General features: G+C 34.7%; 2 protein-coding genes across 7 annotated transcripts; both read left to right on the forward strand.

Moving 5' to 3' along the window:
• The first annotated feature begins 586 nt into the window (after nucleotides 1-586).
• On the forward strand, nucleotides 587-1,865 carry LOC139430675 (uncharacterized). Its single transcript, XM_071197896.1, has 8 exons — nucleotides 587-725; nucleotides 788-837; nucleotides 896-937; nucleotides 1,129-1,170; nucleotides 1,503-1,529; nucleotides 1,592-1,612; nucleotides 1,669-1,686; nucleotides 1,749-1,865. The coding sequence occupies exons 1-8, from the start codon at nucleotides 652-654 to the stop codon at nucleotides 1,787-1,789; spliced, it is 315 nt and encodes a 104-aa protein (XP_071053997.1). The 5' UTR covers nucleotides 587-651; the 3' UTR covers nucleotides 1,790-1,865.
• Nucleotides 1,866-1,935: 70 nt separating this feature from the next.
• Nucleotides 1,936-3,853, forward strand: LOC139430663 (large ribosomal subunit protein eL29-like). 6 transcript variants are annotated; one of them, XM_071197881.1, is made up of 12 exons: nucleotides 1,936-2,150; nucleotides 2,209-2,226; nucleotides 2,278-2,307; nucleotides 2,360-2,473; nucleotides 2,532-2,836; nucleotides 2,893-2,976; nucleotides 3,033-3,116; nucleotides 3,173-3,256; nucleotides 3,315-3,428; nucleotides 3,474-3,552; nucleotides 3,613-3,645; nucleotides 3,703-3,853. In XM_071197881.1, exons 1-12 carry the CDS (start codon nucleotides 2,117-2,119, stop codon nucleotides 3,804-3,806), a joined length of 1,083 nt encoding a protein of 360 aa, XP_071053982.1. In that variant the 5' UTR covers nucleotides 1,936-2,116; the 3' UTR covers nucleotides 3,807-3,853. The 6 variants fall into 6 exon arrangements, with proteins under 6 accessions (XP_071053982.1, XP_071053980.1, XP_071053977.1 ...); XM_071197879.1 differs by having other exon boundaries at nucleotides 2,121-2,150; nucleotides 2,278-2,473; nucleotides 3,176-3,256; XM_071197876.1 differs by having other exon boundaries at nucleotides 2,122-2,150; nucleotides 2,278-2,473; nucleotides 2,896-2,976.
• Nucleotides 3,854-12,140: the final 8,287 nt, after the last annotated feature.

The following is a 12,140-nucleotide window of genomic DNA, read 5'->3' on the forward strand; positions in this document are numbered from 1 at the left end:
TCTGGGTAAAACAATGCAACTTTATGTACTAGGTTTTTAACATATAATTTAATATCTTAGCACTGATTCTTAGTGACCCTTAAAGCAATATCTAAAGACCAGATGTTTGTAGGGAATCAGTATTCTCATTATCCTCAATTTTGGGTGGTTGTGGAGCCAGATGTCGCGCAGTTTCCGTTAAAATAATCATTTTCCGGAAAATTTGCCCGGAACTTATCCCGTATTTATGAACTTTAGACTTGTGGACTGTCAACATGAATTGAAACGATTTACTCTTAAAGAATTAAGGAAGAAACAAATTTAACAAAAATCAATCGATACATTTTATTTATGCCATAATCATTAATTATTGATTGCATGACGTAATTGTTTTGCTTATTCTTTGGGAAATTACACGCCACCATAAACCGAAAATATAACCTATGTAATAAATCAATTGTTCTCACTTGAAGTCATAAAAATTGAAATGGATAATTGTTATTGTAATTTCACATGGGCGAAATTACTTTGTTTTGCGATATCTTTATGATTTCGGTAGGACGATAATCGGTAATATATCAACACCTCGTTGCTTATAGAAGATTAGTTCCGCGTGCCACACACGATACAAAACCTTGCGAGCCCCCGGAATATGTAATTGGTCTTCACACGATGTCGGGATTTTATCGAATTTTAGTATGTGCCCTGTTAGTTATTAGTGTAATTGCTTTATTCCCTTATGCTAGGTAAGAACAACTACTTAAATTAATTAAATTAAATTTAATTCATTTTATATTATATTTTATAGTGCTGCCGATGAAGAAAAAGCAGCCGCAGCAGTAAAGGAAGGAGAAGAAGGTGATATAAATAATTTATAATTAAATTCTTGTTTTATATCATTTTTTATTCAATTTAGGTCATGCCATCTTTAGAAGAAGTGCAGAATTGGAGGAACCTGGTTAGTCCATTTTTTATTTTAATTTTTTTTAATTAGATAAAATTAATTGTGCGATGTTAGCTTCATTTGCTTCTGTAATTTTGAGATTATTAATGATAAAAAAATTTTCGTTTTTAACTTTAAAGATCGGATGAAACTAACCCGCGCAATTACGATCTTAAATAATATGATTTTTAATTAATTATTCTTAGGTCACCATAATATCAAACGAAGACATGCATCTCCAGTAGCAGGTAAGTTATTAATTATTTCTTATTTATTTATGTTAAATTTCAAACAGAATTGTTTCATGTTATACATGGATATGTAGATACAGTGTTGTTTTTTTTTTTCGTTAATAATCTTGTTATAACTAAGGAAGCAAATTGATAGCTAATACTTTAAAGCTTTTAAATTTTTATTTAAATTTGTTGCGAAATATAAGGAAGTTTTGAATTGTTTTCGTGTTTGTAAATTAAAAAAAAAACAACACTGGGTATTTAAAGTGCATAAAAGAATTCTGTTATTATTCTGTTATTGTTATTAATATGAATATAAAGTGGCTAATGTTTTTTATTTGTAAAAGCACCAAAGAAAGGAAGGAAACGTCCAGGTAAGTTTTGATTCATTAAAGTATTTTATCATGGTAAATTAATTTTTTTTATCTACTTTTAGGTGGTAAATCTAGGGGAAGACGTAAGTTGAATCATAATGATTATGATTATGTCATTAACTAAGAATTTTAATTTTAGGTCGTCATCGCCGTGCTGGTAACTATCTTTTATAACAACATTAATTAATACAACAATACTAATTTTACCTTTTTTAATAGCAAGTCACAGACCCCATATGGATAGAAGAGTCACAGCATAAGAAATTTAATGCAAATTAAAATATATTATGTTCCTATAGCAGCAGCTAATAAATTAGCATGTTACATTATTAAAAATTGTATTATTTATTTAAACATAAATCCTCATTATGTGTTATAAAGAGGCACATAAAAGAATTTTACGTTATTTCTTTTAGTGTATCCTCATCAAATGCCCAGAAAACGAATCCGAACTAACAGACCAACCCAGGAAATGGTGCAGTCACGTAAGCTTAATATATTTAACTAAGATTGCAATAGCTACATTACAAATTTTATTATAGTATATGGTAAAAAAGTTCTTACTTTAAATAATAAATAATTAATTTATGTCTTTATTAATAAAAACAGCGGATCAAAAAGGTAAAAATAACATAAATATTTTAATTAATTATTCTCAAATTAATTATTTACTAAATAGGATATGAACATCTCCTCGGTAAGTCTTTATCTACTACATCTAACTTTTAATCTAACATCTAATTTATAGGTTATTATACACCTGAAATGGCCAACAAAGGTAGTAAATAAAATACGTGTTATTTTCAATTATTTTATCTACACCCTATTAGAGAAAAGACGGATTAAACGCAGTGTTGGTCCAACAAAGATTAACATTCCTCTTCAAAGAAGAAATAGGCGAAACATTCAACCGGCACAAATCGCCCAAATAAACGAACCACAAGGTATCGAACCATATAAATTACATCAATTAATTTATTAACATTAAAATTTAATTATTAGTTAATTTTGAAATGAAAGAACCTGGGATGTTGAGATTTCTAAATATTGTGATGGATAAAATTGTAAGATTTTTCGGTGCTGGTCGAAAGAAAAGGGGGGCTAATCCGACAAGAGATACAAGATTTGATCAACCCTATTATGAGTTTAAATTACCACCGATAAGGAAGACCAGAGCAGCGTCTGCGGCTACTAAAGAAGCACAAATGACGAAAGTTGTTAATGAATTTATGAGAAGTTATGGTAAACCACAGGACGGTCAACGTAAGATGAAGCCACAAATCGGGCGTGCAGTACCTCGAGCGAAAGTTAATATAAATAAAAAAAAATTAATAAATAATAATTATTTTAAAAATTATTTCAGCAGTCAGGAGTGAGTGCTAAAAATAAAGCTAAAGCAAGTCCTCAGAGGAAGCCACAATCCGCACGTTCAGTACCTGGAACGAATGTTAATACAAATTATAAAAAAAATTAAAATAATAATTATTTTAAAAATTATTTCAGCAGCCAGGAGTGAATGCTCAAAATAAAGCTAAAGCAAGACCTCGGACGAAGCCACAATCAGCGCGTGCAGTACCTCGAACGAATGTTAATATAAATTATAAAAAAAATTAAAATAATAATTATTTTAAAAATTATTTCAGCAGTCAGGAGTGAATGTTCAAAATAAAGCTAAAGCAAGTCCTCAGACGAAACCACAATCGGCGCGTGCAGTACCACGAGCGAATGTTAATACAAATTATACAACAAAATTTAAACCAATAATTATTTTAAAAATTATTTCAGCAACTAAGTCAAAATAAAGCTAAAGCAAGTCCTCAGACGAAATCGGTACCAAATAAACGAATTTCAACATCTGTTCAGCGTCCAAATGAGCACTCTTCTAAAAACGCAAATCGAGTAGGTTAATTTAATTAAAAATTCGATAATTTTTGAAATTTTTAGCCCCCAGCATTAAATGCTCGAAGAATACCACAAGGATATGTAGTTAACGCTAGAAATGGAGATCAAAAAATGCTTCCAAGTAAGTAGTAGTAATAAGTATTTCAATATTTTTATGAATTTCTTCCTTTTTATTGTTTAGGTGAAATGGGACACGCTTTATTGTGGCATGACAGTACGTAATTTACAGAAGTTAAAGATTACTTTTAATATGTTCAATTTTATTTTTTAGTTGGGCATATTATAGATGAAAAACACGGCTATGAACGTCCTCATTACCACAATGGCCACTACCATCCGGCTCATTATCACAATGACCATCACTATCACCATTAATTTTGTTAAATTCTTGTATTAACAAATGTTATTTTAATAAATTTGAATTCCAAAATTATTAATTTGTCGTTAAACTAATTATTTATTAAACTTTTATTAAGATTCGCTTTTCATATAAAAGCTAAAAGATTTTCTCATCGAAAAGGAAGAAACTGTTTTTTTACAATTACAACTTAGGTAATATGTATTAGCTTATTGGTTGGCTTTCGATATTGCCTGGTTTCAAAACTATCAAATGTTAAAGCACCCAATGTCTGTCTCCAATTCTAATCCAAGAAATTTTTCTAGCTATTCTTTGATTATGACTACTTTACAGTTCATTCTTTTGCAGAAACAATTTCTCTCCGACTGGAATTTCTGCAGAAGTTAGTATGGCTCAAAATAAGCACATCAAGTATCAGCATTTTGGCTTGTTGACGATGCTTGAAGAATGCCATCAGTTCATTACATTTTTACATCTCAATTTCGCCATCAACCTCTTTTCTTGCCTTTTTTTTTATACTTGAAATTACATATACTTTCCGCCATCTGCACTCTTCTTGTTTTTGTACATCTCTGACTGAGTTTCTTTCAAAATCTCTGCATGTGCCAACTCCCGCCCTGTTTTTCTTTAAACATTTTCTCAAAATCTTAAACTTTATCCATCTTCTCCTGATACTGTACTACCGGCATATCCTTAATTCTCCTCTTCTGTTATTATAGACTCTGTTATCACCTAGTCAGGACCAAAATAACCACCACCAAACTTTCAACACGTCTTTCCTTTTCTGAATATACCTCTCAAATATTTAGTTTTTCCAACCCCAAACGACCACATCATACCACAAATATGGGTACTCTTTCACCATCTCAATCTCTTTCTCTGACTCTCTCTCCCTACATTACAGAATATTATTTCTTTCATTTTCTTCCACATTGACATCAAATAATTCTTGAGACGTTTCTTCAAGCATCTTATCATCTCGTCCTGCCACCTTCCTGGTCACTCCATCCAGGTACCAACCACCAAGTCCGCTGTCTGTCCTATCGAAAATTCTGTTTCAATATCCTCTGTGAATTGGCCAACTATGCTGAGTGCTAATGAACAGTCCTACCAAGTTTTCAACCACCTTAACTTTTCTTCGCATTTACCTCATCTCTTAACTGACGAAATATTAAAATTTCTCAGTTGAAAGATGACAATTTCACAATATATACATGATCAAGTAATCAAAATCAAGCAAACAACTTCAAAGCAAAACCAAAAACTTCGAAAGGTGCTGGTGGAACATTGCCTGGAGAAATTTCCCGAATAGTTAATCAAAAGACTATTATTCCACTCAAAACGAGCATACGATCATCCTTCGGTTCTGACCAGAGCAAAAACTTGTTCAAGAGAAGCTGCACGTATGGTTTTTCTAGTCTCAGCACATTTACATGTAGCACTTCATACATATTCGAGACAGTATTGAATATAAATAAATTCATAATCTATAAATTTATTAAATACAAATTCATATACTTCACCAGCATCCGTCTTCAGTCTCTAGCTTAGGTGTGATATTTATAGGAATCTAGTGTTTGTCGATACTGTCCACATTTGTGGCTACTTAGGTCGGTAACAGAGGGGTCTTATAACCGCCAGAGTTTTCCTTCTGCATGTTCTTTTTCAGGTTTCTTGGAGAACGTGGATCATCGTAATGAAGGCTGTGCGTTTAAGCTAAGACGGAACATGGTCCATTCAATGTATATTTGAGAATATTTCGACTGAGGGAGACAAACGGGATGTGTGTGCGTGGGATGAGTTAGAATACCCTGCAGCATATCTTGCTGGAGAAAAGTGAAGACGGGGTCAGGAGGGAAAGAGAGAGAGAGAGAAGGTAAAAGAGACTTAAATGAGGTTATGATTGCAATGCGATTATGCGATATGGATGATTGGAATTGGTTGGCGGCAGGAGGTGTGTTTGGTTATGATGGGAAGTATCCCAAGTTGTTGGTAGGCGGAAGCAGTGGGTGGCCTTAGTTGCGTGGATAAGAAGAAGAAGAAGAAGAGATGCCACAAGATAGCTCGGTCGTCATAATTAATAATCTTGTCATTAGTCCATTGCGCGTAGGTTGTGTCGAACGTTAGACCTAGCTCCTTGCTAGTAGTTCATGTCCAAGTGTTTAACGACCGGACAGCTATCGGTGGTTTCCTTGTTCGAGACCTCAATCGACGCCATCCACATCTACAAATTTGGGGACTCATACTGCGAAATCGTACAATATTATGAAGATCTAGAGGTTTATAAGTAACTTTTGCGTGAACGTGCCTACATATGCCTTGATGCTATTTAATATGGTGGTCACTTTTCCGGTTTTGTCATTGTTAATTAGACTTGTTCACGGAAGATTTGACTAAACAATGTGATGCTAAGTTGTTATTATTATTAATAACCCTCCTGCCTTTGAAATCTGTTTGCTCCACTGAAAAATTCTTTTTCAGGTTTCTATTAGAACGGCGATCGTGATAAAGGCAATTTCAGCTAGTCCATCTTGTCATTAGACGACGATTGTCTCGAGCGTTAGAGGATCTACCTTCTCCATTAGCTCCTCTTTAGTGGTTTCTTTTTCTTACACTTGTACATGATATGGTCAACGGAGGTTGAACCAACCCTCTAAAGTGTTAATATCTCATAGTTAACCTAGTCTGTTCACGACAAATTTTACTAGTCAAGTCAAAGTGATGTCAAGTTACTTACTGACCTACTTGCTGATGCAATCAGATTGCACCACAGACAAGTTAACTTTCAACAATATCCAGCATCTAGTTTTCTGGTGTGGGAAACCCCTTCTTTGAGTTTTTTTAAGAAATGAAATTTTTAAGAAATTAAGAACTGTTTTTATAACTCTATTAATGTATTTAGCTAATGTGAATTCTAGGTTCATCGTTTTTCTTATTTAGTATAAAAAGAATTTGTGTTTCCTTTTCAACGATGATATAGATATTTCATATATTATTTTGTTGCGACAATTATTTCTATTGCAAGGTAATCTTCATCGGGCACGACGTCAAATTAATTCTAAGGGTAGATAATATTGATGTATGAACATGTTACGCACCAGTTTAAATGTTAAATTTTGTTATGAATATATAAAAGTAACAAAAACATGGTTTTATACATTAATAGGTATATTAATGCATTCGGCGACGTCCCGCACTTTGGTTACCACAGTTTTTCTTCTTCAAGATAATGTACTTCGTCTTAGAAGACATTGCAAAGTTCGTATTCAAGACATTATCCCTGCGCAACTCCGCAGATATTACCTTAGTTTTTGGTTCTTCTAGGATGGCATGATAAGTACCCGGTTAGAAAAATAATTGTTTACTCCTCGCATTAGTTAATCCGGAGTTGCAAAAACGTGTATTATCGAAGAATCTCCTCCCAACGAACAAAATTGAAAGCTTTTCTAAAAACCCATGCGATAAGTACCATGACTTCGCTATCTAATGCGATTATGTTAGACTGGTGGAAAGATCACTCTGAAAGTAAGAAGTGCTAAATACATATTCATCGATCATCGAAACGAAAAAACTTACAGGGATTTGAAAACTACTTCTGTTGCTAAGAATAGATCCTTATTTAACCTTATTAATCTTAGGAACTCCATACTTGTAGACACGAATATTTGTATAAAAGGAATTAAGACGATGCAAAGACCCAATTATGGCAGATTCGTAGGTTCAGCTTTTATACTTTTTCAGAACTCAGAATGCATCTTATAAACATTGATTATATCAAAAGAGATGGAGACAAGTTATATTAAAATTGTTCATAATAACACGACACGACATTTCCAAAATCTTAAAATGAACGATTATGAACGAACTTGGTAATGTTTTATTTCTGATTGATTGAGTCATATACTATATTCTTAAGATAGTTGGGGAGTTGGGGACTTGATTAAAAAAAAGTTATTTTAGATATACATCATTTCTTTAATGGATAATTTATCAAGAGATTTTGAAAGAGTCATCTAACTTAAATAAAATCAATCGGCCGTATAACAATCCTCGCTCCGCCTCATGCGATTCTAATTTAGTTAATTTATAAATATTTTAGATCGGCTACGAGGGGTTGCACCCTAAACTTCGTTGCACTCGTGGGTTTCTCCCTCGCGTTTTCGGTTTGGGAAACGCCTCATTCGATCTGTTTTATCAACCCGGGACGTTTCATCCAGTTCTCGCCTTCATGACTTGTATAATTTAGCAATTTGTTTGGATACGCTCCGTACGACGACGACTCTACGAGCCGCGTTCTCCTCGTTTGGTTTGTATCGATTCGGATTCGGTTCGTTCTTGTCGCCACTACCCTCCTCCACCTCTTCCTGTATCTGTATGAAGTCGTTTGCCAATACAGTTTCCGTTTTCGAACGGGATTCAACCGATACGAATAAAAGCCCGCATGAGATTTCAATATAAATGACCGAATCGCTTCGGTTTACCCCTGACATTTTGAAACGACAGTATATGGTAAAATAAATATTTTATGTAAATTCGATAAAAATAAGTTATTAAGACAATTCAAAATGAAATTATTAGGTATTCGATTTTATCGATGTGGATGCAAGTGAGAGGTGTTAATTCAAGAATTGTCATCCAAGTATGATTAATTCAAACGTGTTCATCAGATGATCAGAATTTTTAATATCACGCCTTCGTGACAAATACCAAAGGCGATTCATCCTAGTATCACGGGGTATAAGCCATGTTCCGCTCCGTCGAAGCGTTGCATCTCCTACGTTCACAAAGCGAGACGAACGAAGGCATTCTTGAGGTGAGAAAAAGAGGGACGACCTGGACGTGAGCGGTTACTAGACTCTGATATTAGTTGTAGGTGTCCGACTGGTTCGGGGAGCCTCCAGATGATTGATGATTTGTGTCGACACGGTGTTCGGGAAGATGTGGAAGCTCAGCGCCCTCTCCGCGGGCGGCATAACTAATAGTGGTACATCTTGAGATGATTTTTAACCGGCACCGTACCGAACGGCTTCAGTTCGAAACACATGTAACAAACGTCTTCGTTTTTGGGAGCTTTTTACTGATGAACATGAAAACCCATAACGTTCTTATTGTTCATTCGATACTACGAAGAAACAGATATGTATCTCTGCCATTGTGATGTATACTTTAAATTTATCTATGTCTTTATTGTTGTGTTGCACAGAATTTAAAACCATTTTTATAGCCATTATAATTAAAGAATGTTACGCATCTTTGTCACTTCCTGTAACCATTATACTGAACAAATCTTCTCAATCTGGAGTTTTCTACGTCTTTGAAGCAGGCACATATAGTTCCTATCTTTAAATCTGGAAATAGAAGTGATGTATCCAATTACTGGCCAATATCTTTATTATCTGTAGTGAGTAAAATTTTTGAAAAGCACACGGTTTTTTTGCAGGTCTCTCGGTCGAGTGTAACTTGCTCGAATACAGTGATTATATTTCAACTTTTCTTGATCAAGAAACTCAAGTGGATGGCATATACACAGACTTCAGTAAGGCTTTCGATCGCATTGATCACAATCTCCTGTTGTCAAAGCTTCAGATAATGGGAATTGATAACTATTTGTTGCGATTGATTGCTTCTTATATGCGTGGTAGAACTCAGTTGGTATCTATTAATAGATATTATTCTGATATGATGTCCGTCCCTTCAGGCGTACCTCAAGGAAATCATCTTGGCCCCCTTCCTTTTAATATTTACATCAATGACATTTTCACAGTCATAAAACACTCCCAGTGCTTAATGTATGCAAATGATCTGAAATTGTTTACACGAATTTCCTCTCCACTCGACTGCTAGAGAATGCAGCGTGACATTAATGCTGCAACTCTATTGCAATGACAATTTTATGACACTCAATCCTATAAAATGTAACATTATATCTTTTTCAAGAAATCTTATATGAGTGGTAGAACTCAGGTGGTATCTATTAATGGATATTATTCTGATATAATGTCCGTCCGTTCAGCGTACCTCAAGGAAGTCATTTTGGCCCCCTTCTTTTTAATATTTACATCAATGACATTTTCACAGTCATAAAACACTCCAAGTGCTTAATGTATGCAGATGATCTGAAATTGTTTGCACGAATTTCCTCACCACTCGACTGCTCGAGAATGCAGCGTGACATTAATGCTGCAACTCTATTGCAATGACAATTTTATGACACTCAATCCTATAAAATGTAACATTATATCTTTTTCAAGAAGTCTTATATGAGAGGTAGAACTCAGATGGTATCTATTAATGGATATTATTCTGATATAATGTCCGACCCTTCAGGCGTACCTCAAAGAAGTCATGTTGGCCCCCTTCTTTTTAATATTTACATCAATGACATTTTCACAGTCATAAAACACTTCCAGTGCTTAATGTATGCAGATGACCTGAAATTGTTTGCACGAATTTCCTCTCCACTCGACTGCTAGAGAATGCAGCGTGACATGAATGCTGCAACTCCCTTGCAATGACAATTTTATGACACTCAATCCTATAAAATGTAACATTATATCTTTTTCAAGAAGTCTTATATGAGTGGTAGAACTCAGGTGGTATCTATTAATGGATACTATTCTGATATAATGTCCGACCCTTCAGGCGTACCTCAAAGAAGTCATGTTGCCCCCTTCTTTTGAATATTTACATCAATGACATTTTCACAGTCATAAAACACTTCCAGTGCTTAATGTATGCAGATGACCTGAAATTGTTTGCACGAATTTCCTCTCCACTCGACTGCTAGAGAATGCAGCGTGACATGAATGCTGCAACTCCATTGCAATGACAATTTTATGACACTCAATCCTATAAAATGTAACATTATATCTTTTTCAAGAAGTCTTATATGAGTGGTAGAACTCAGGTGGTATCTATTAATGGATACTATTCTGATATAATGTCCGACCCTTCAGGCGTACCTCAAAGAAGTCATGTTGCCCCCTTCTTTTTAATATTTACATCAATGACATTTTCACAGTCATAAAACACTTCCAGTGCTTAATGTATGCAGATGACCTGAAATTGTTTGCACGAATTTCCTCTCCACTCGACTGCTAGAGAATGCAGCGTGACATGAATGCTGCAACTCCCTTGCAATGACAATTTTATGACACTCAATCCTATAAAATGTAACATTATATCTTTTTCAAGAAGTCTTATATGAGTGGTAGAACTCAGGTGGTATCTATTAATGGATATTATTCTGATATAATGTCCGTCCCTTCAGCGTACCTCAAGGAAGTCATTTTGGCTCCTTCTTTTTAATATTTACATCAAAGACATTTTCACAGTCATAAAATACTCCAAGTGCTTAATGTATGCAGATGATCTGAAATTGTTTGCACGAATTTCCTCTCCACTCGACTGTTCAAGACTACAGCGTGACATTAATGCACTGCAACTCTATTGCAATGACAATTTTATGACACTCAACCCTATAAAATATAACGTATATCGTTTTCAACAAGTTCGAATGCCACCAGGTACGGTTACAGCCTGGATGACTATGTTTTACCCAGAGTATCTCAAATTAAAGACTTTGGGGTCATATTTGACAATAAACTTACATTTAATAGTCACGTTGATGGAGTAGTTGGAAAAGCGCTGCGAAAGTTGGGCTTTGTGATAAGATGCACAAACTCTTTCAAAAGCGTTGAAGCGCTGAAAGTTTTATATTTTGCTTACGTATTTAGTGTACATAATTTTTGCACTACCATTTGCAATCCGTAGTATCACACTTATATACACAGAATCGAAAGAATTAAAAAGAAGTTTCTAAAGCACTTAACCTATAAATTTAAATCAAACTAAAAAAATTACGATTCTGCGTAATTCCAACTTCTTCCACTCCACCATCGCCGCTTATGTATCGCTTATGTAGCGATGCTCTGACATTTCACAAGATTGTCAATTGAATAATAGATGTACTTCCTCGATATAGTTGGGTTGTGTGAATATACGTATACCACCCCGATCTTTAAGACATAGTCTTATAACCGCCTAAGTTTTCCTTCTGCATGTTCTTTTTCAGGTTTCTTGGAGAACGTGGATCATCGTGATGAAGGCTGTGATTTAAGCTATGACGGTCCATTCAATGTATATTTGAAAATATTTCGACTGAGGGAGACAAACGGGATGTGTGTGCGTAGGGTGAGTGAAGATACTCTGCAGTATATCTTGCTAGAGAAGAGTGGAGAGGAGGTCAGGAGGAAGACAGAGAGAGAGAAGACAAAGGAGAGTTAAATGGATGATTGGAATTGGTTGGCGGCAGAAGTTGTGTTTGGTTATGACGGGAAGTACTGCTAGTT

The sequence above is a fragment of the Onthophagus taurus genome, chromosome 1 (genome assembly GCF_036711975.1).
Source record: "Onthophagus taurus isolate NC chromosome 1, IU_Otau_3.0, whole genome shotgun sequence".
Lineage (NCBI taxonomy): Eukaryota > Metazoa > Arthropoda > Insecta > Coleoptera > Scarabaeidae > Onthophagus > Onthophagus taurus.